Source organism: Hypanus sabinus, chromosome 21 (genome assembly GCF_030144855.1).
Source record: "Hypanus sabinus isolate sHypSab1 chromosome 21, sHypSab1.hap1, whole genome shotgun sequence".
NCBI classification, from domain to species: domain Eukaryota; kingdom Metazoa; phylum Chordata; class Chondrichthyes; order Myliobatiformes; family Dasyatidae; genus Hypanus; species Hypanus sabinus.
The window spans coordinates 16,127,530-16,151,348 of NC_082726.1; the positions used below are offsets into that span (position 1 = coordinate 16,127,530).

General features: G+C 39.9%; 1 protein-coding gene across 1 annotated transcript in view; it reads left to right on the forward strand.

Annotated features, from left to right (window-relative positions):
- LOC132378818 (fibrillin-1-like) overlaps nt 1-23,819 on the forward strand; it is a 377,797-nt gene that overhangs the window by 133,214 nt on the left and 220,764 nt on the right. Inside the window, exons 9-13 of the mRNA XM_059946042.1 lie at nt 11,977-12,129; nt 15,885-16,079; nt 16,176-16,313; nt 16,479-16,598; nt 22,925-23,050. Coding sequence (XP_059802025.1) covers nt 11,977-12,129; nt 15,885-16,079; nt 16,176-16,313; nt 16,479-16,598; nt 22,925-23,050 — 732 coding nt within the window. The remainder of the gene's footprint in view (nt 1-11,976; nt 12,130-15,884; nt 16,080-16,175; nt 16,314-16,478; nt 16,599-22,924; nt 23,051-23,819) is intronic.

Here is a 23,819-nt window from a genome sequence, read left to right on the forward strand (position 1 = left end):
CTGTTCAATATATCTAGTCTGTGCCGATCTGTTTTTCTGGCTAATCCTATTTATCTGCACCAGGACTATAGCCCTCCATACTTCCCTCATCCATGTACCCTATCCAAACTTCTCTTAATTGTTGCAATTGAACCCACATCCAGCACCTCCATTGGCAGCTCGTCCCACACTCAAACCACCTTTTGAGTGAAGAAATTTTCCCTCGGTTTTCCCCAAAATATTTCATCTCTCATCCTAAACTTATGATCTTTAATTTTAGCCTCACCCAACCCTGGGAAAAATTCTGCATGTATTTACCCTATCTATACCCCTCATGATTTTAGCATACATCTATAAGATCTCTTCTACACTCCCAAGAAATGGTCCTAACCTATTTAACCTTTTCCTGTAACTCAGGTCTCAAGCCCAGCCATATCTCTTGTAAATTTTTTGTGCACCCTATCAAGCTTATTGATATATTTCCTTTAAGTAGATGTCCAGAACTGCACAAGACTCTAAATTTGGCTTCACCAGTGTCTATTACAATGTCACATAATATCCCAACTCCTGCACTCAATGCTCTGATTTACCAGCGCCAATGTGCTATGACTTGTTTTGTGGCCCTATCTATCGGTGATGTCACTTTCAAGGAATTATGGCTCTGTACTCACAGGTCTCTTTGTTTTACTACACACATATCAGCTGTAATTCATTAAAACTTCGCAATACTTACAGAATAAAGTGGACGGGTTAAAAATATTTGTACAAAAATGATGTCTACTATAGAGCTTTGACCAACTATAAATCCAGACATCAGAAGTCTCAGAGGAGGCAACTTCACTCAGTTCCACTGCCCAAGTAGAAAAGGCAGCAGCGAGTTGCGGCAGAATAGTTGAGCTATGACCAACAACTAATTGGCATTTGGGATTGATTAGCAAGAGCAAATTAAAGGAAGGCTGGGGCAAGTGCAGAGGCCATCATTGCAGCAGCTGTCATCTGAGTGGACAGAGTCTGAGTTGTGATCTTGAGGCTTTAGCTCTTTGAGGCTTCAGTCAGAGAAGGCAAAGAAAAGTTTTTTTCCCCTTCCTTTTTTTATATATCTGCTCAGCTAGAACAGTAGAGATGCGAGGTAGGGTAGTTGAATGCTCCTCTTGTAGGATGTGAGAAGGCAGGGCAACCTCCGCTGGATCATTGGGCTCTCTTCCTGGGAAGTTGTGACCTGTACAAAAGGGATGGTTTGTCCTGAACTGGAGGGCAACTAATATCCTAGCAGGAAGGTTTGTTAATGATGCAGAGTGAGGTTTAATCTTGAGTTGCACAGGGATGAGAACCAACGTGCCAGAACGGTTAGTGGAGAGGTTGTGGAGACAGATTTTGGTAAGTCCTCAGACAGAGTCAGGGGTCAAATGGTTGAGCAAGGTGTGACTAGTGTTCTAAACTACATATATTTCAATGCAAGAAGTATTGTAGGAAAAGCAGATGAGCTCAGTGCATGGATCAACACCTGAAATTAGGACATTGCAGCCATTAGTGAGATCTGGTTGCAGGAGGGACAGGACTGGCAGCTCAATATTCTGGGGTTCCATTGTTTTAGATGTGACAAAGTGAGGGTGGGGAAGAGAGAGAAAGAGAACCAGACTAAAATTTTAGATAAGAATGGGGTAAGGGGGGGGGCAGGGGTATCAACTCACAGATCTGTTGATACCCCTGCCCCCCTTACCCCATCCCTATCTATAATTTTAGTCTGGTTCTCTTTCTGTTTTTTCCCCCCTCACTATAATCTCCCCCCAGCCCTACCTTTCTTTGTCTTTTATTTCCCATAATTCTCCACCTTCCCCCAGCCTATCACTTCCCAGCTCTCTACTTTATCCCTCCCCCCACTTCTTATCCCCCCTCAGCCATCCCATGTTACTTCACTCCTGATGAAGGGCTTCGGTCCGAAACGTCGTCATTACCTCCTCCCATAGATGCTGACTGGCCTGCTGAGTTCTGCCAGCATTTCGTGTTTTTATCTTTTGAAAGTGTCCTGGATGCTGGGGAGGTTAGTGCCCATGATGGAGCTGGCTGAGATTACAACTTTCTGCAGCATTTTTGAAAGCTGAGCAGTGTCCCCTCCATACTAGACTGTAATGCAACCAGTTAATATGCTCTTTATGGTATGTCTATAGAAGTTTACAAGAATCTATGGTGACATACCTCTGTCATGCTTTATTTTTTTGTAATTGCATCAAATAGATCCTCAGAGATGTTGACATGCAGAAACTTGAAACTGCTTACCCTTTTCACTTCTGATCTCTCGATGAGGACTGATGTGTGTTTCCTCGCTTCCCCTTACTGAAATCCACAATCAGTTCCTTGGTCTTACTGGCTTTGAGTGCAAAGCTGTTGGTGCAACACCACTCAACCAGCTGATCTATCTCACTCCTGTATGCATCCTAATCACTATCTTTAATTATGCCAAAAATAGTTGATCTGTTGGCAATTATAGATAGCATTTGAGCTGTGCCTAGCCACACAGTCGGGGGTAGAGAGGGTAGAGCACACATCCTTGAGGTGCGTCAGTGTTGATCCTTAGCGAGGAGGAGATTTTAGTTCCAATCCACACAGACTGTGGCCTCCCAATGAGGAAGTGAAGGATCCAGTTATAGAGGGAGGTACAGAGGCCCAGGTTTTGGAGTTTGTTGATTAGATTGAGGGAATTTTTGTATACTGAGCTGTAGTCAATAAACAGCAGCCTGATGTAGGTATTACTATTGTCCAGATGAACTGCAGCTGAGAGGATAGACTAGCTGAGTCATAATCAGCTTGAATTTGTCATATATTAATGGAAGGCACTTAACTGGGCATTTTCATATATAGTCATATGTTACAATTGTATTGGAATAATTTGGTGAGAAGAGCATAAGACCATAGGGCATTGGAGTAGAATTAGGCAATTTGGCCCATTAAGTCTAATCTGCCATTTAATCATGGCTGATCTTTTTTTTTCTCCTCCTCAACCCCAGTTCCTGGCCTTTTCCCCGTCACTTTATTTTACTTTTTGTTCCTTCATTTCCACAGTGTCAAAGTAATCTGCTTTCTTTTCCCGTAACTTTTGATGGCATATCCAATCAAGAGCCTATATATCTCCGCTTTAAATATATCCAACGACCTAGCCCTCACAGCTGCACATGGCAACAAATTCCACAATTTCATCACCCTTTGGCTAAAGAAATTTCTCTTCATCTCTGTTTTGAATGGATGCTCCTCTATCCCAAGGCTGTGCCTTCTTGTCCTAGACTGCCCCACCATGGGAAACACCCTTTCCACATCTACTCTGTCTAGGCCTTTCAACATTCAAAATGTTTCAATGAGATCCCCCCCTCATCCTTCTGAATTCCAGCAAGTACAGACCCAGAGCTATCAAATGTTTCTCATATGATAACCCTTTCATTCTTGGAATCATCCTTGTGGACCTCCTCTGGACCCTCTCCAATGCCAGCACATCTATTCTAAGATGAGGAGCCCAAAACTGTACACAGTAGTCAAGGTGAGGCCTCACCAGTGCCTTATATAGCCTCAGCATCACATCCTAACTCTTGTATTCTAGACCTCTTCAAATGAATGCTAACGTTGCATTTGCCTTCCTCTCCACCGACTCAACCTGCAAGTTAACCTTAAGGGTTTTTTGGACAAGGATTCCCAAGTCCTTCTGCATCTCAGATTTTTGGATTTTCTCCACATTTAGAAAATAGTCTGCATATTTATTTCTGCTACCAAAGTGCATCGCCATGCATTTTCCAACATTATATTTCATTTGCCACTTTCTTGTCCATTCTCCTAATCTGTCTTAGTCCTTCTGATTCCTCAGCACTACCTCCCCCTCCACCAATCTTTCTATCATCTGCAAACTTGGCAACAAAGCCATCTATTTCATCATCTAAATCATTAATATCCAGCATAAAAAGAAGTGATCCCAACACTGACCCCTGCAGAACAGTACTAGTAGCTGGCAGTCAACCAGTCAAGGATCCTTTTATTCCCACTCACTGCTTCCTACCAATCAGCCAATGCTCCAACCATCTTAGTAACTTTTCTGTAATACCATGAGCTCTTAACTTGGTAAGCAGCCTCGTGTGTAGCGCCTTTAACAGGCCCATCAAACAGATTGTCCCTTAAGGAAACCATGCTGATTTGTACTGTGTCACCTCATCCTTAACAATTGACTCTTAACTTCTTCCCAACCACTGAGGTCAAGCTAGCTGGTCTATAATTTCCTTTCTGCTGCCTTCCTCCTTTCTTAAAGAGTGGAGTTACATTTGCAATTTTCCAGTCCTCTGGCATCATGCCAGACTCTGGTGATTTTTGAAAGATCATTGCTAATCCTACCACAATCTCTAATGTTACCTCTTTTAGAATCCTGGGGTGGAGTTCATTTGGTCCGGGTGACTTATGTACTTTTAAGTCTTGCAGCTTTTTGAGCACCTTCTCCCTCATAATAGTAACTGCACCCACTTCTCTTCCTTCACAAACTACATCTGGCAAAATGCTAGTGTCTTCTACAGTAAAGACTGACGCAAAATACTCATTTAATTCATCTGCCATCTCCTTCTCCCCCATTATTATTTCTCCTGTCTCATCTTTTAGCAGTCCTATATCCACTCTCATCTCTCTTTTATTTTTTACATACTTGAAAAATCTTTTACTATCCACTTTGATATTATTTGCTAGCTTGCCTTCATATTTTATCCTTTCCCTTCTAATCATTTTTTTAGTTATTCACTGTAGGTTTTTAAAATCTTCCCAAACCTCTATCTTCCCACTAATTTTTGCTTTGTTGTATGCTCTCTCTTTTGTTATTACATTAGCTTTGACTTCCCTTGTCAGCCACAGTTGTACTCTTTTACCATATGAGTATTTCTTCATTTTTGGAATACACATGTCCTGCACCTTCCTCATTTTCCCCAGAAACTCACGCCATTGCTGCTCTGCTGACATCCCTGCCAGCAGCTCCTTCCAATTTACTTTGGCCAACTCCACTCTCATAGCACTGTAATTTCCCTTACTCCACTGAAACACTGCTACATCGGACTTTACTTTCTCCCTATCAGATTTCAAGTTGAACTCAGTCATATTGTGATCACTGGTTCCTAAGAGTTCTTTTGCCTTAAGCTCCCCAATTGCCTCTGGTTCATTACATAACACCCAATCCAGTATAGCTGATCTCCTAGCAGGCTCAACGACAAACTGCTCTGAAAAGCCGACTCTTAGGCATTTAATGCTCTCATTCTCTTGAGATCCATTACCAACCTGATTTTTGCAATCAAACTGCATGTTAAAATCTCCTGTGACTATCATAACATTGCCCTTTTCTATTTCCTGTTGTAATCTGTGGTCCACCTCCCAGGCAGTTTTGGGAGGGCTGTATATAACTGCCATCAAGGTCCTTTTATCCTTGCAGTTTCTTAACTCAACCCACAAGGATTCAACATCTTCTGATCCTATGTCACATCTTTCTACTGATTTGATGCCATTCTTTGCCAGTAGAGCCATGCCTCCCTCTCTGCCTACCTTCCTATCCCTCCAATACAACGTATAACCTTGGACATTCAGCTCCCAAGTACAACCATCCTTCAGCCAGGATTCAGTGATGGCCACAATATCATACTTGGCAATCTGTAATACTGCAACAAGATCAACCACCTTATTTCTTATACTCCGCGCATTGAGATACAACACCTTGAGTACCATATTTGCTACCCTTTTTGATTTTGCATCCCTAATGTACTGATACTAACCCTGTTGGCTGCGACTATGTCCCATCACCTGCCTACCATTCCAGACAGTCTGACTACATGCTATCTTTACTTTACTTTTTTACCATCTGTCCTATCCAGAGTCCCATCACTCCGGTTCCCACCCCCCTGCCAAATTAGTTTAAACTCTCCCAACAGCTCTAACAAACCTGCCTGCGAGAATATTGATCCCCCTTGGGTTCAGGTGCACCCCGTCACTTTTGTATAGGCCATACATCCCCCAGAAGAGATCCCAATGATCCAAGAACCTGAGCCCTGGCCCCTGCACCAGCTTGTCAGCCACGCATTTATCTGCCAAGTCATCCTGTTTCTACACTCACTGGTGCGTGGCACAGGCAGCAATCCAGAAATTGCTACCCTGGAGGTCCTAGTTCTCTAAAATCTCTTTTCAGGACCTGTTTGCTTTTCCTTCCTATGTCATTGGTACCAATACGTACCAAGACATCTGGCTGCTCTCCCTTCCTCTCCAAAATGTTGTGGGCGCGATCTGAGACATTCCTGATTCTGGGACCTGGGAGGTAACATACAATCTGGGTGTCCTTGTCTGTTTCCCTCACTATCGAGTCCCATATTACTATCACTCCCTTCTTCTCTCTCTTTCCTTTCTGCACCACGGACCTATGCTCAGTATCTGTAATCCAGTCACTGTGGCATTCCCCTGTAAGGTCATCCCCCACAAAAGTATCCAAAGCGGTATCCTTATTTGTGAGGGGAATGGCCACAGGTGTGCTCTGCTCTAACTGCCTGTTTACATTTCCATTCCTCCTGATAGTCACCCAGCTACTCGCATCCTGCAACTTCAGGGTGACTACTTCCCTGTAACTCTAATCAATTACCTCCTCACTCTCCTGTACAAGCTGAAAGTCATCCAGCTCCTGCTCCAGATCCCCAAAACGGTATTGAAGGAGCTGCAGCTGGATGCAAGTCACGCAGATGTAGTTCCCTGGGAGACTCTGGATCTTCCAGGACTCCAACATCCAGCATGAAGGTCACACAATTGCCATTTACTATACTAGGTACAGCAGGAGAAGAACAAAAAAGAAAACTTTTAACAGAAGCTTACGCAGAGCCAACGCCTACTCTGAGCCGAAGCCTCCCTTGAGCCAAAGCCACTCTCGCCACTGGCCTACTCCCGACAAGGGCCACTCCACTTGTCCCTCCTCTACTTTTATTTAGTTTGCAGTGCTTTACTTCTACTGTTGATAAGACCTCTGCAATGACCCATGAAGCTCTCTTTTTAAACAAGCATTACCAACCTGTGAGAAACCTCTTCACAGTGCTCTGCTCCCACTGCTGTGGTTACTTCTGCAGCACTATTTCACCCAATAACTTTTGCTGTATACAGTACTGCTAGTTGTTCCTTTGCAGCATGTGGAGTACGTCAGAATTGATGGGAAATGGCATCTGTGATGGTGTGGCTCGCAGAAGGAAGCTGAGATGAATATGATCATTGAATTTTTTTTCACCAGAGATGGCTGCAAGTGTTTCAGTTGTCTCTTTCCCACTGACACTACATTGATGTTCTTGGAGCCTCCTCCTCTTGTCTTTTGTCTATTGTCCAGACTGGATATGGCAATGCTGCAGAGCTTTGATTTTACCTGTTGGTTATGGCTTTGCTTATTATATGCTTTCACAGAATAAAATATCATACTGAATTTTCTTCATGTTGGAAGCCCATTCATAGGTGTGCTTTGACTTTCTACAATTATGCTGGTTACAACTAGGTTTGGTACATTGTCTTTATAGCAATGATAGAGGGAGTAATATGCCAAGCTATCACATTCTAAATTGTACTGATATTCATTTTGTTACTACTGAGCTGCCTTAGTGCCTCAGAAACCTAGTTTAGTTCAGCAAAAAAATAAACTGCTGGAGAAACTCATCGGGTCAAGCAGCACTTGTGGAGGCAAAGGCATAGTTGGTATTTTGGATCAAGACTGTCAAGATTTAGCAGCTGCAGTCTCTTGTATCTTCTGTATGTATGTCAATGTTAGTGCCACATTACATATAAAATGTGGCCCTACCATTAGGATGAAAATGGAAGAGTAATTGAAGGATTGTACATGTAACAACAGTTGCACTTAGATTAGAGTTGGTTTATTCCTTGTGTTCATTGGCACAACAACAGTAACAGACCTCTACGCCTTTAAGTATTAATTGGTAGTGAAGTCTTACTGAGTATACTTTGTGCCTTTGTTGGTCTCTGTGGTTCTTCCAGGAGAGGGCAATAGTTAGTAATCAGTAGGATCTTTCTTTTTCTTTGTTTGATTTAATGCCATTGGACTCCATGTGATCTAGAATCAATGTATAACACTAAACGTACTGTAGGAGTCTATTTTACCTATGCCCTGCAATTGTGATGAAGTAGTTTTCTGAAAAATATGATTCTGTGAATGTGATTGTGGTAGATAGTCCTGATCATTCTCTGAAATTAGAAAATCTAACTGAATTAGGAAAAGTAACAAATGGGTATTTAGTTAGTGAGATAGTCCTTTTAGGTTGAAAATGCTGGGGGAACTTGAAAGTGCTAGGGATGCTTGTTGTGAAGCATTATTCTGGAACAACTTGCTGCCTTATACAGAAGTAGTTTTTTAAAAATATACATGCTATTTCACCTCTAGTTTTTTTCCAAGCTGCTAAGATCACCAGTCCTTGTATTTTCTCTCTCTGTTGTCAGATAGTTTTTTTGACACAAAATCCTGGATGAATTCCAACTTCCTGCAGTTTAGTATAGGGAAGGTCAAAGCTATTGCTTTGGCTCTGCTACAGACCCTACTCCCTTGACATGGATCTATCTGTATTGTGACTATTGTTACAGGCTGAACAAGATCATTCAGAATCTTGGAAAAATATTTGATAAATTTTTAAAAGCTCTCATCCTATCCATCACTCATTTCTATTTCTACCAAATTCTTTGCCTCCACCTTAACCTTTCCTTTTTAGTATTGAGAAACTCATACATTTCCGTTATTTCAAGGGATGTATTTTGAGTTCTTTATTCAGTCATCTGTCATTCTTCTCACTTAATAAACCCCACTTATCTGAAATCATCTTCTGCTTCAGAATCAGAATCTGGTTTAACAGTACTGGCATATGTCATGAGATTTGTTGTATTGCGGCAGCAGTTCATTAAATTAAATTAAATAAATAATGCAAAAAAAAGGAAAAAATACTGAGATAGTGTTCATGAGTTCATTGTCCATTCATAAGGTGGAAAGGAAGAACCTGTTCCTTCAAAGTTGAGTGTGTATCTTCAGGCTCCTGTACCACCTCTTTGTTTTAGAAAATAGCACACGTCCTGGGTGAATGTGGTCCTTGATGCTGCCTTTTTGAAGTATCTCCTTTTGAAGGTGTGCTGGATGCTGAGGAGCCTAGTGCCCATGGTGGAGTTGGCTGAGTTTACAATTTCTGTAGCTTTTTCTGATCCTGTATAGTGGCCCCTCCATTCCAGATGATGATGCAATTGGTTAGAATGTCCTCCACATTACAGCTGTATAAATCTGTATCTTTAGTGACGTACCAATTCTCCTTAAACTAATGAAATATAGTCACTGTTGTATCAATATGTTGGGCCCAGGATAGATCCTCAGAGATGTTGACACCCAGGAACTTGAAGCTGTTAACCCTTTCAACTTCTGATCCCTCAATGATGACAAGGATGTGTTCCCTCACTTCCCTTTCCTGAAGTTCACAATCAATTCTTTGGTCTTACTGATGTTGAATGCAAGGTTGTTGCTGTGACACCACTAAACCATCTGATCTCTCTCACTCCTATATGCCTCCTCATCATCATCTGTAATTCTGCCATCAGTAGTTGTGTTGTCAGCATTTATAGATGGCGTTTGAGCTGTGCCTGTATAGAGAGAGTAGAGCAGTGGGCTGAACACACATTTTTGAGGCACACCAGTGTGGATTGTCAATAGAGTGCAGTTGTTATTTCTGATCCACACAAACTGGTCTTCCAGTGAGGATGTCAAGGATCCATTTTCAGAGTTACAGGGGCTCAGGTCTTGGAGTTTGTTGATTAAAACTGAAGATATGATTGTGTAAATCGCTGAGTTATAGTCAATAAACAGCAGCCTGAAGTAGGTATTACTATTATCATACTATCATAACCTACCACTAAAAATACTTTATTTCAAACAACTATAAAATGTTATTGTCTCTTTCTCCACTCTTGGCCACAGATAGAAGATTTATAACATAGAGGGTATTTCAACTCTTTGTGTTTGTGCTAGTCAAAAAAAAATCCAAGTTATACTCCTATCTTGCAACATTAAGTTCATTGTCCTTAGGAAATGTCCCTTCAAGCACACACTCCAATAATGTTTAAATATGATGAGAGAGTCAAGCTTGTCACACTTACATTTAGCAGGTGCTAAGCCCCAAATATTCACTGATTAAGAAAAATATACTTCACCCCATCTGGCTTTTAGTTTAAATATATTCCACCTGCTTTTAACGAATCTGCTCAGAAAATAGGGCCTTTAATGAAAGAAAGAACATTGTGTGCCTTTTTATTTGCCTTAATGACCTGTCCTTTTGTTTAAGTATTTACACACATACACTTGAAGGTCCATGCCACTTCATATCTTTCCATTTATTGTATATTCCACGACCTTGTTTCATCCCTCCAAATTCTCTGGATTAATCTCCAATTAGCATTTTTAGCCAGCTAACCGAGGACCAATTATTTCCTCCAGTCTAAACTTTCCTTCTTTATATCAATCACTGCAAACTTCTTTATCATGTCCTTGCATTTTAGTTTAAATCTTGAAAATGTAGAAAACAAGGGACTGAGTGCCTTACTAGAATCCTAGTAAGCTTTCCATTCACAAAGATACCAATCAACTGTTTTATTCTTTGCTTTGTATCACTGAGATTGTCTTGGATCTAATTTGCGACTCTTCCTTAGTTCCCCTGGGCTTTATTTTTTCTGAATTGTCCTTGATACATAATACCTTGTAAAAAGCTGTACTGAAGTCATATAGACCATGTTAATTGAACTGCTTTTATTAACAGATCTGTTGCTCCACACAAAATTGAGTCAAATTAGTCAGACATAATCTTCCTTTAACAAATCAGTGCTGACTAAACTCGATTAATCTGTGCTTTTGTAAGTGAAGTTTCACACTATCCCTTAGATTGGTTTCCAGTAACTTGTCAGCCATTGAGGTTAAACTAACTGGCCTCAATTACTTTGCTTATATCTTACCCAGTTTTAAAAACGACAGTACATTGTTATGAGGTAACAATGGTACAATCCTGTGCAAACAACTTTGTGTAGCCAAACTGTATTAAACGTTGTATTTCCATTAGTGGGAGAGTCTAGGATCTGAGGTCACAGCCTCAGAATAAAGGAATTCCCTTTACAATGGAGAAGAGGAGGAATTTTGTCAGCCTTGGTGTGTTGAATCTGTGGAATGTGTTGCCACACAGGGCTGTGGAGGCCAGGATATTGGGTATATTTAAGACTGATTGATAGATTTTTTTGATTGGTAAAGGGGTTAAGGATTATGAGAAGGCAGGAGAATGGGGTTCAAAAAAATCAGCTATAATTGAATGGCCAATTGGTCTCATGGGCTGAATGGCATAATTCTGTTCCTATAATTCTTGCTCTTATTTAACAGCCCAGTATATCATTTATGAGGGTACAGGTTTGATCATTGTGAAGGTCTTCATTTTGCTTGAAGAAAGCAAAGCCTAAAAAATCTAATCCATTATAATGGTGTGTTAGCTGAGCACAGCAGTGGGTCAGCAACAATTTCTTAGTCTCTGACCAAGCTTTACACCCAGTATTTCATTCAGAACTAGACCAGAATGGCTGGAGGCCACAGCTCCAATTGGTTCTGTACTGTGGGGGAGAATTGCTGGTTTCTGCCATCTGCCATGTTTGAGTGGTGGATATGGGTGAGAGCAATAAGCAGGATGCTTGGCAGATAATGATTTTGTCTTTATGTTTTTCTTTGGCTTTATGTGGCAGTTTAATGTCCTGACTGATTAAAAGTAAAACGCTAAAATACAATTTGTATTTATTAACTTTTTATTGAAGTGACACCAATTAATTAGAAAGACTTGTGGTTATCTAGCTGTTATTTATTGTGCATTATCAAATGGCCATGGCTAAATTTTAATGAAAATTAAATAATCTTATTTGCCTTCTATTTCTTTACATTAAAAGTACTTGTTTTTACTTCAACAGATTCACGTACTGGAATTTGCTATTCTTATCTGATTCACGGGCGTTGTGCAAATGAACTTCAAGGACCATATACCAAAATACAGTGTTGTTGTGATAGTGGTCGCTGTTGGTCATCTGGTAGGATTCCAGAATTGTGTGCAATGCGTGGAACTGGTATGTTTTGTTTGTCTTTTTATCATTTCTGTACTTCTCAGAAAAAAAATAATTTTTACTGACTTACTGCCTGTTTAATCTATCTGCAATTAGACTTTTTAAAAGAATCAGGTATGATAGGAATGACCTGAAATTATGCACCTAGCCAATAGAGTGGCTGGGGAAGTGGAGCTAGGGACCCTTAGGCCAGTCAAGAAGATATACATTACGTGGTAACCTGGGTTGCTTGTTCCCTGTACATATTGCTGATTTAGCTTTCATTATCCTCACTTAAGATAGGCAGTGGGGTTTTATCTGTTGTCTGTCCTGGAGGAAAAAAAACCTGGAAAGATATTGGAGATTGTGAAAGCCTGGTTGACACTGGAGACTGGGAAGACTGTGTTAATGCTAGAGATCATGGGTGTGAGGAAAATAGGACCAGGAGCTGAGGAGTGTACAACGTTGCTCACCCTTCACAAGATGTGGCTGTCCTTCCCTCTGTTAAACAGGCTGATTATGTTAGTCCAGTGTCAGTGCCACCTAGTAGGGGGATCACTTATCAACCCAACTTCTAGTAAATATTTCTAGCTTGCAGAACTCTGAATAGATCAATAAGGCAGCGAGCCCTTAGGCAAACAGTATAGGGTAAATAAGGAAATTTAACTAATTTCTTATTTGAAGAGGCTGTACATATAAACACAATTACCTTTGCTGATCTGGCCCATGAAGAAGAAAGTAAAAGTGGATAACAACCATCCCACACAACCTGTCCCTTTTTTTTGGAATACAAGGTTGGCATCTCAACCTGAAATTTCCATGATTATTACCTTGCTTAGTAACACGCACAAAACACTGGAGGAACTCAGAAGGTCAGGCATCATCTGTGGAAGGGATTAAAGAGTTGACATTTTGAGCCAAGACCCTTCATCAGGACTGGAAAGAAAGGGGGAAGAAACCAGAATGAGAAGGTAGGGGAAGGAATACAAGCTAGAAGGTGATAAGTGAAGCCTGATGGGGTGGAAGATAAGTAGTGGTGGATGGGGTATGAAGTGAGAAGCTGGGAGGTGTAGGTGGAAAAGCTAAAGGGCTGAAGAAGAAGGAATCTGATAGGAGAGGAGAGTGATGCATGGGAGAAGGGGAGGGAGAGGCACCAGAGTGAGATGATAGACAGATGAGTGGAAGAGAAAAGGTAAGAAGTGAGCCAAAATGGAGAATAAAAAAAGAGAGAAAGGGAGGAGAAATTACTGTAAGTTAGAGAAATCAAGGTTCATGTTTACAGACTGGAGGCTACCTGGACAGAATATAAGATGTTGCTCTTCTAACTTGAGAGTGCCCTCATCGTGGCAATAGAGGGGGCCATAGATTGACATGTCAGAATGGTAATGGGGACTGGATTTTAAATGATTGGCCAGAGGGAAATCATGCTTGTTGCGGATGGAGTAAAGGTGCTTAACAAAGCGGTTCTCTAATCTCCTTTGGGTCTTACTAATGTAAAGGAGGCTGCACTAGGAGCACTGGATACAGCAGATGACCCCGACAGACTCACGGGTGAAGTGTTGCCTCACTTAAAAGGAATGTTTGGGGCCTTAATGGTGATGAGGGAGAAAGTGGATGAATAGGTGAGGCACTTCTTCCACTTGCAGGGATAAGTGCCAGGAAGGAGATGATGTGGGAGGGATAAACAGACATTCATGGATAGAATGATCCCTGTGTATTGGGGGGGGGGAGGTGTAAAGATGTGTGTGATGGTAGAATCTCATTGAAGATGGCAGAATTTATGGAGGATGATATGCTGGATGCAGAGGTTCATGGTGTGGTGAGTAAGGACAAGAGGAACTCTATCCTTCAGGCAGTGAAAGTGGCGGTGAGGGGGGATGTCTGTGAAATGGAGAAAATGTGGGTGAGAGCAATATAAGTGGAAGAGGAAGGAAACCCCATTTCGTGAAGATGGAGGACATCTTTGATGTTCTAGAAAGGAAAGCCTCATCCTGGGAACAAATGTGGTAGAGTCGAGGAATTGTGAAAAGGAAATGACATTTTTACAAGTGACAGGGTGCAAAGAAGAATAGTTAAGATTACTGTGGAGTTTATATACATGTGTATGTTTATAAAATATATCAGTAGACAGCCTGTTTCCAGAGATGATCAAGGAAGTAGAGAGAGGTGTCAGAAATGGACAAATGAAATTAAAGGCAGGGTTGAAGTTGGAGGCAATGTTGATAAAATTGAAGATGTCTCCAATAATAAAAGCTCATGGAAAAAACCTTGGTAAACCCACACCAGCTGTCAGTGAAAATAGTCATGAATAATGAAGTTCACCATCACTTTCATTGTTCCAGCACTGTGTTTTGTCAATTTAGTAGGTGTTCAAAGACCATGGCTTCAAATCTGGCACGGAATTCATGATATACAGAGAAGCAGTAATCTGTGCCTTTTTATGCTTCTGGACTACTTACAGCAGGTGCCATTAAACACTGAAAGAATACCAAAAGTGTCCTCTCCACAATATTCTCCAAATTCACTGAAGGATAAGCAACAACATGTTTTTCCCAAACCGAAGCCCCCTATGTATTACAGAAATACAATAAAATGGTTTTAGACTGAGGAAAGAAACCACTTTTATTAAATATTTAAAATACAATAAATACATTATTGCACATGTAAATTTAGTAATTCTGGTGCCTTGTCTCTAATTTAAATAGATGTTTAGTCTACAGAAAGAACACTTTTATAATGCGGATCGTATCTATTGTACCGAGGAAGAACCAAGAGTAACTTATTATACAGTTCTGTTGGAAGGACTTCCTTACTTATGTGAAAAATTTTTGATTAGTGAAGCTCAGTAATAGGGCAATTAATCACAAAAGGGAACTACCTCAGACATATTTCAGGAGGCAGAGTAAACACCTGTCTCTGCCCCTGCCCTAAGGCAAGGGAGAGGAACCACAGAAGAAATGAGATGCAAGCTTTAAACTATTTTAAACTATACGAATGTCAAAATGCCATTTCACTATTCTGGAATTAGAACATTACTATAAGCCATAATTAAAGTTGATTAATTTATGCATTAATGAAAATTAAATTCTTCCTTAGCTTATTCCAAACCAACCTCCCTCCATTAGCCCTGAGAGTAACCCATTAGATGCTCTGTGCACACCCAGGGACCAACAGATCACAGTCAGGAAGTACTGAGAGAGTATTTGTTCAGAGATCAGTTGGCTTGGTTTCATCAACATGTAATTATAATTAATTGGAAGTATATTAAATTTTTAAAATAACTTTCTTGGATATGTCTCATGTTTCTGCATGAAGTCTTATAATTCTCAGATGTGAACAGAATGTCACACAACCCAATTAAATACTCTTCTAATACTAATGTCAATATTAGTTTTAATTTACAATGACCAGAAAGATATTCCTCTTTTTATATTTCAATACAAAACACTGGAGAAAAAATTGGGCTGTTTTCATGCTGATAAAAAGTATCAGACCATGTAAAATAACTCAGAATTTTTCTTTTATGAGTAACTGCTGTAATGTGCTTCACCAAAGACCAGGAGTTATAGAGTTGCCTTGCAAAACCACTGTTAGACATCCTTAAACTTTCCTCAGTTACTTTGAAAGGCTATGTGTGGAATAATAGGTGCTGTTTCATTGGTGATATATTTGTATATTCAACATTTCTTTTTTAAATCAAGTTAAATCAGTGAAAAATTATATTCTTTTCTGCTATTCGTGTAAATATAATGGTGATAACTTTACTTTTAATCTTTCAGATGAATATATCAAATTGTGCAGTCAGATACCTGAACCTGGACCTCAACCTGGGCCTTATCCTGGACCTCAACCTGGGCCTTATCCTAGACCTCATCCTAGACCTCATCCTGAACCTTACCCTGAACCTTACCCTGAACCTCGTCCCAGACCTCGTCCTGAACCTATACCTATACCTCTACCTAGTCCTCATTATGGTAAGCTGAGTTTACCAACATTATCAGTAAGACTATTCAATTTATTTTTGGTATATCCCTAGCTTTGTTTGAACACTTCTAACATTTATATGACAGGACATTTGAATGCTTCTGATTACTGCCGTTCTGTTGGAAATCTCTGCATCCATGGACGCTGCATTCCCCTCCCAGGGCCCAGTTATCGTTGTGAATGCTACATGGGCTATAAACTTACTCAAGGAGGAGAATGTAGAGGTATGATTCAAACACTTCTGTTGGATATGTTAATGTTAATCCCGGTGTGAAGTTGGCCAGGTGTATATTGGTACATTTTTAAATATTTTACTTCTGAATTGTCATTTTGTTGATGTTCAGAAATTAATACGCTTCAGTATAACTGTAACATCTTGTTTTAAACAGATGACGATGAGTGTATTAACAATCCCTGTACACATGGAGACTGTGTGAACACACAAGGCTCTTACTTTTGCCGCTGTCATACTGGCTTTCAGAGTTCTCCATCTAAAACTACTTGTGTGGGTATGTTATACTTCAAATAGTTATCAGTATTCAATTTTGCTTCTAATGCTGAAGTTGCAAAATTATTTTTATTTTGAAAGATATTGGTATTTTCCAATATTTCATGCATAGCCATCATTCAGTAGAATTTAATTTACAAAAACAAATCACTTAACTCAACTGGCCAATGAAAATGGTTACATAGTGCATTAGCTTTCTCACATCTTCCTTAAATTAACTCTTCGTATCTTTCGTTTTGTTTTCCTCTATGTATTATCTAATTTTCTGTCAAGCACTTTTTGTTACATTCTGTCTAATAAGTTGCTAAATGAGCACTGGAAGTGCTATAACCTACAAGGTCACAGGCTGGTAACTAGAAAAAGAGATTAGTTTAAGTAATTTTTACATCCGGTGTGTATATGATAAGCTAAACTGCTTCCTACCATATAAATTCAAGGTAGCAAGATTCCAACCACTCCTGCTAAAAAATTTCTTCTGAATTCCCTTTATGGATTTATTTTGGGTTATTATGAGCTACATTCAAAAGATTTGAATCACTGAATGATTGCCTGTTCTGCGTGCAATTACATAACGGTGAGGAATTATCCAAATTAGTTGTAACTAACTACATTTTGGAGCAGACATATGGGTAAGAGTCCTGAATTGAAATTGGTTGATCTGGTTTAGCCCTAGTTGGAAAGGGCATCCAAAACATTTTTTTTCTTTTGTCGTCTTATTCCCATTTTACCAAAAGTGATCAAAATGGAAGTAGATAACATAGCATTTAGGTAGTTGCTATATATCATGTGATGTCCATTTATTGATGATCAGGTACAACCGAGTATCATGTTTACAAAGATTTTTGAACTAGGGTACAAATAATTACAAGTAAAAGCTGTTTAATTGGTAACAAAATAAGAATGCAAGCCCATGGGAAAATCCTATGTTCAAAATGGATATCACTCAACATAATTCAACAACTCTCCACTATAAGTTCTGGCTCTTTTTCAGTGCTATCCTGTGTTCACAGGTCTCTCTCCAAGGTCATCTGGTCAGCATATCCTGATCAGTGGAAGAATTCAACAACCCAACAAGTGCAGCCAAGTAGGATCATGGCCTAACATAGAGTACCCAACAAGGAATGCTCCTGTAGAAAAGCAGAAAGATATTGTTTTAGTTTGTATTGATCTTCCTGTAATTAAGGGTCTACGTTCGTATTCTGAGCCAATCATGATTTGGTATGGCATAGGACAAGCAAAATAAATGTAGCTACTATATTAACTTTACTGCCTTCAGGCCACTGCTACTTTGCTTGGATTTACACAGAATCACTGTGCCAAAAGGAGTATAATTACTCCTACCTGTTGTAAATCTGTTCTGGCCCATTGACTCCTAAATATCTTCTGAAATGACCACCATGCCACTCAGTTGTGATTGACTCCTAGATATACTCTGAAATGACCGGCAAACTATTGTACTGCTACATTTAAACAAAGAAGGAATAAAACTAAATGGACCATCCAGCATTGACTTAGGTACTGAAATTAGACAGGACAAGTCACTTCCAGTTCAGTCAACATTGCAAATGCTTTCCACACAAATATTTATGGATGGATGTCTAAATTGGGAGAACTACCCACAAGCTTATCAAGTGACAGCATGACACAGTGGTTCTCATAGAATCATTCTTTACAGATGATGTGTCATACTCTCTGGGTATGCCTTGTCCAATTAGCAGGACAGATGCATCAGAGGTGTCAACACGATAGTACAGAGGCAGGTGAGAGTAATCCCTGAGTTGCTTGAAATTGCCTCCAGATCTAATAAATTCTCAAAGAATCAGGCTAAACGCGTAAATGTAAACCTCCTAATTGCATCTACTGTTCTCCTTCCACTGATAAATCAATCTTATGCATGTTGAGCAAAAATTGAAAGAATTGCTTAAAGTAACAAGGGCACAGATTGTATTCTGAGGAGTGGGGGAGGGGGGGTTTACATTTGTCACTAGGAATCACTTAGTAGCACCACCTAGATCAAGCTGCCAAGCCCACGAGGACATAACTGCCAGAGTGGTAATGCAGCAGGTAGTAAGTGAGACAACACAAGAGCTAAATCTATTTGACTTCATGATCACCAGTCTACCTGTATCAAATATATCCAAGAAGATTTATCATTTGTCAAATCAGACATATTAAATGGGGTTGGCCTCAGAACCAGCTTGCCAGCTTAAAACAGGCCATCTGCAATGTTTATAAAAAAAACTTGCCTTTTACAGTTACGTATACCTCACTCTTACCTTAAAATTATCCCGTTTAATATTTGACATTTCTACGCTGGGAAGAGTCTGATTATTAACCCTCTCCATGCCTCTCATTTTATCAGTTCACTTCTCAGCCTCCAACATTCCAAAGACGATCTCAATTTGCCCTACCAATCTTTGTAGCAAATTCTCTTCAATCTAGGCAGCATCCTGAAACCCCTTTAAAGCCTCCACACAGTACTCTTAAGTGTTGTCTAAACAAAGTTTTATGCAGCTACAATGACACATGAGATTCTGCAGATGCTAGATTCCTTTAACTTCTGGTAATCCCTCCCCCTCCTGTTTTTTGTTCTTCCATTCCCCATTCTGGCTCCCCTCTTAATCCTTCCCTTAGCCTTTCTTGCCTATCGCCTCCCTCTGATGCCCCTCTTCCTTTCTCACATGGTGCACTCTCCTCTCCTATCAGATTCCTCCTCCTTTAGCCCTTTATCTTTTCCAAGCTTCTCACTTTTATTTCCCTGTTCTCCATCCACTTATCTTCCCCCTCTCCTGCTTTCACTTATCACCTTCTAACTTGTACTCCTTCCCCTCCCCCCACCATCTTAACCTGGCTTCTTCCTTTCCAGTCATGATGAAAGGTCTGAGCCAAAGTGTTAACAGGTTATTCCTCTCCATAGATGTTGCCTGACCTGCTGGGTTCCTCCAGAATTTTGTGTGCCACTTCTCTGGACACATTCCCAGCTGGTCTATATCCTACTGAACTTTTTTAACTCTCTTCACTCTCCACAACTTCACCAATTTTTGTGTCATCCACAGACTTACTAATCAGACTGCCTACATCTTTATTCAAATCATATATATCACAGAAGTCCCAGCAATGATCCTTGTAGAACACCACTGGTCACAGACCTCCAGTCAGTATAACAGCCCTCACCATTATCCTCTGATTTCCTTGACCAAGCTAATTTTGAATCCAAGTCTCTATTGATCACATGTACCTTAATTTTCTGGATCTGCTAGAGGAATTTAGCAGGTCAGGCAGCATCTGTGGAAATGAATAAACAGTCGATGTTTCAAGCCATGTCCCTTCCTCAGGACTGGAAAGCATGGGAGAAGACGGCAGAATAAAAAGGTGGGGGGAGAGAAGAGGACCTGCAAGAAGGTGTTAGGTGAAGCCTGGTAGGTAGGAAAGGTAAAGGGCTGGAGAAGAAGGAATCAGATAGGATAGGAAAATGAACCATAGGAGAAAAATAAGAAGGAGGGGTATCAGGAGAAGGTGATAGGCAGGTAGTGAAGAAGTAAGAAGCCAGGGTGGCAAATAGAGGAAAAACACATGAGTGAATAACATCCACTGTTCTACCCTCATCGATCCCGTCACCTCCTCAAAAAACTCAAACCAAGTTTTTAAGACATGAGCACTCCTGCTCAAATCCACAATAGTTAAGTCTATACTTTTCTAGTTTATCCCATCCCTAATGTCTTTTCCAATGATTTTCCTTATTACTGATATAAGATTCATTGGCCTGGTTTTTCTCTATTGTCCTCTTTAAAACTAGGGACAAGTTATCCAAGGATTGGAAGTGGAATGGGAGGCAGATTATCATAATCAATGGCCATATAGTATTATGAACACAAGAGGAACAGTCTCCAAGGAAATTTAGAACATGTTATTCATTTCTCAGTGGTGGCTGCTGCAACACATGTCCATATCCTTTAAAAAAATCATGATACTGTCTTGGAGCCTAGTCTATTCAGTGTGGTCTGTTTGCTGCAATTAGATATACAAAGGGACTGAAATTTACATTTGGTAGCCTTCCCCAGTTCCTGAAACACAATAAAGCCAATCTTGAATTAAATTCTACAGAAATGATAGCAGGGTTAAACCAGGTAATTACAGTGAATCTAATACTAGTGGTACATAAATTATTGGAAAAAAGTACTGAGGCGTATGGTTAATCTGTATGTAGAAACACAAAGATTAATCAATTTTGGTCAGCATGTCTCTTTTAGAAGGAGATCCTGTCTAGTTCATTTGATTACATTTTTGTGAAATAGCTAAGTGTACTGTATGTAGATATCAGTATGGCATTTGACCAAGTCCAAAAGTGAAAGTTCATGAATTCTGATTTGGTATTTTGTATCCAAAATTGCCTGGGAGAAATAGGAGACAATGAGTGATGTTCGAAGATTCTTTTTGCGATTAAAAGCTTATGAGTACTGCAGAGATCAGAGCAGTGACCTTAACTATTAACAATCTAGATGCGATTATTCAGAGAATGATGAGTAATTTGGCACATCATTACCAGGTTCGGAGATGGCCCAAGTGTAGAGTGAGAGACACTGAAGCAGGTCGATAGTTCACAGACTTTAATATGAACAGTGTTAAAGGGAAATTAAAACAAAAACGCTAGGCCAAACAGGGCCATTAACTAAAACTCACAAAAGGAAAAGGAAGCCTACACTGCAGCTGAAAAGAACATCTAAACTTTAAACAAATACAGCTAGTCTTCAAAGTCAGTTGACTTGAAAGTCCAATATTTCAGGGAAGGCTGAATGCAAAACAGCAGCGAAGCATTGCTATACACTGTCCAAGTCTCAACAGGCACTACAACAACAAGAATGGGGTTAAATGCTATCACAATTAAATAATAATTAACTGACACATGCAAATTCACAAACACAAACATTGTATCTACTGCGCTGCCGAATCCGTGGTTGTGACAGGGCACCCCTCTCTAGGCCCCCTGATGCACCACAGACCTGTGTCTGCTGGAAGTACCCAATCAGTGCTTGTCCCAGATGTCCTTTGTTGGGAATCCATCCTTTTGCAGACATGGATGGATAAATAGCAGATGGAGACTAATCTAGCCATATGTGAGGTTTTGCACGTGGAAGATCAAATGTAACAGGACAGTATGCAGTTAATGGCGGGACCTTTAACAGTGTTATTGTACAGAAGGATCCTGGGCTCCAAGTCCATGGTCTCTGACAGCCGCACAGGTTGATAAGGCAACAGGTTGAAAAGACAACATATGGCACGTTTGCCTTATTGATCAAGACCATAGAATTATAAAATTAGTTCAGGCCTCAAATGGAGTATTGCATTCATTATGGTTACCCCATTGTAGGAATAATGCATAGGTTTTAAAGAGGGTGCAAAAAGGTTTTCCAGGATCCTACCTGGATTAGAAGACATGCAATAAAGAGAAGTTGAATGAAGTAGAGTTGTTTTCTCTGAAGTGGCAGAGGCTGCGGGAGACCTGGCAGAAGTTAATAAAGTTATAAGAGGTGTAGATCAAATAGACAGCCATTTATCTTTTGTTTTCCCAGGGTCGGATTGTTTATTTCTAGAGAGCATGCATTTAAGGGGTGGGGGCAAAATTCAAAGGAGACATGTGGGGCAAGTTTTTTTACACAGAAGATGAAGAGTGCCTGGATTGTGTTGGCAGGGGTGATAGTGGAGACAAGTGCAATAAAGAGTTTAAGATGCTCTTATACAAGCATGTAAATGTACAGAGAATGGAGGGATATGTACATTGTTTAGGCATTTTTCTCAGGTATTTAATTATCGCTTTAATTACTTTAGCATAACATTGTGGGCTGAAGGGCCTGATCCTGTGCTGTACCATTCTGTGGGACCCATGGTTGGGCCTAAGGCGAAAGCTACTACAATGCTAAATTTTATAGTTTTTTTAATGAAACACTTCATTCTGGTTTCTACACATGGTCTTTAAATTATAATGAATGTCATTTCACATGTAAGATCCTTCTGTATCAGCCATGCAAGTATGAATGAAAATTTCAGAAGTTGTATCCAGACATACACAATTGAATATCTGGGCAAGAGCATATCATACATGTGGATGGCCTAAATAAAAGAGTGTCTAATTTTATGCTGTATTTTTAACAATTTGGTTGCTATCCATTAGCAGTCTCAAAATTAATATACTTTTAAAATAATCATTACATAATAAATATGTACAAATTGTTGAAATTACAATTAACAGAATCTTTTAGTTACTCGACATCAGTCCTCCTTAAAGTGATGTATGTTTCTGTGATTCAGATGGATTTTGATGTTTTACAGATATTGATGAATGTGTTCAGAATGGTCAGATATGCAACAATGGTCGTTGTGTGAATACAGGAGGCAGTTTCCACTGTATTTGTAATGCTGGATTTCAACTGACAGCAGATGGGAAAAATTGCATGGGTATGTAGCATGCAACGAATCAAATAAATAAATATAACTTGTTAATTGAACCTAAAGATGGATTTTGTGTAGATTTTTGGAAGCTAGTAATTTTTTGGAGCTAATGAATAAATGAAAATGTTTCATATGATAATCTACTAAATGTTTAATCTCAGTGTGGTATATGTTATGTTCTGTTTTGTTGTGTTCTGTGTTGCTTTGCAGAGCATGTTGTGTATGCTACATTGGTGCTAGAAAGTGTGGTGACTCTTGTGACTGCCTCCAGCACATCCTTGAGTGTTGGTTGTCAATGTAAATGACGCATTTCACTGTCTATTTCAATGTACATTTGATAAATAAATCTGAATCATTACTCATATTTAACACCCCAGTATCACAGAATGGTTATAGAATGGAAGAAAGCTTTTCATTTGAGTCCACACCATGCCTATGTAAGAGCAATCTTACTAGTTCCTATATCCAATGGCAGTACAAATTTCTTCCTTCAGCTCCTTTTGAACATTATGTTTGCATCTGCCCACATAACTTACACAGTGCATTTCAGATCTTATTTGTTGGCAGCATTAAAACAAAGATTCCTCATATTAGTCCTGGTTCTCTTACCAATCTCTGTGACCTTAATTTTTGACCATACAGCCAGTGGGAATAACTTGCCTCAACCTCTTCTGCCCTGGCCCTCCATGATTTTTAAATACCTCTATCAAATCTCCTCAAAATTTCTCCTCTGTTCCAAGGAGAATGGGCAGTTATTTCAATCTATCCACATAAC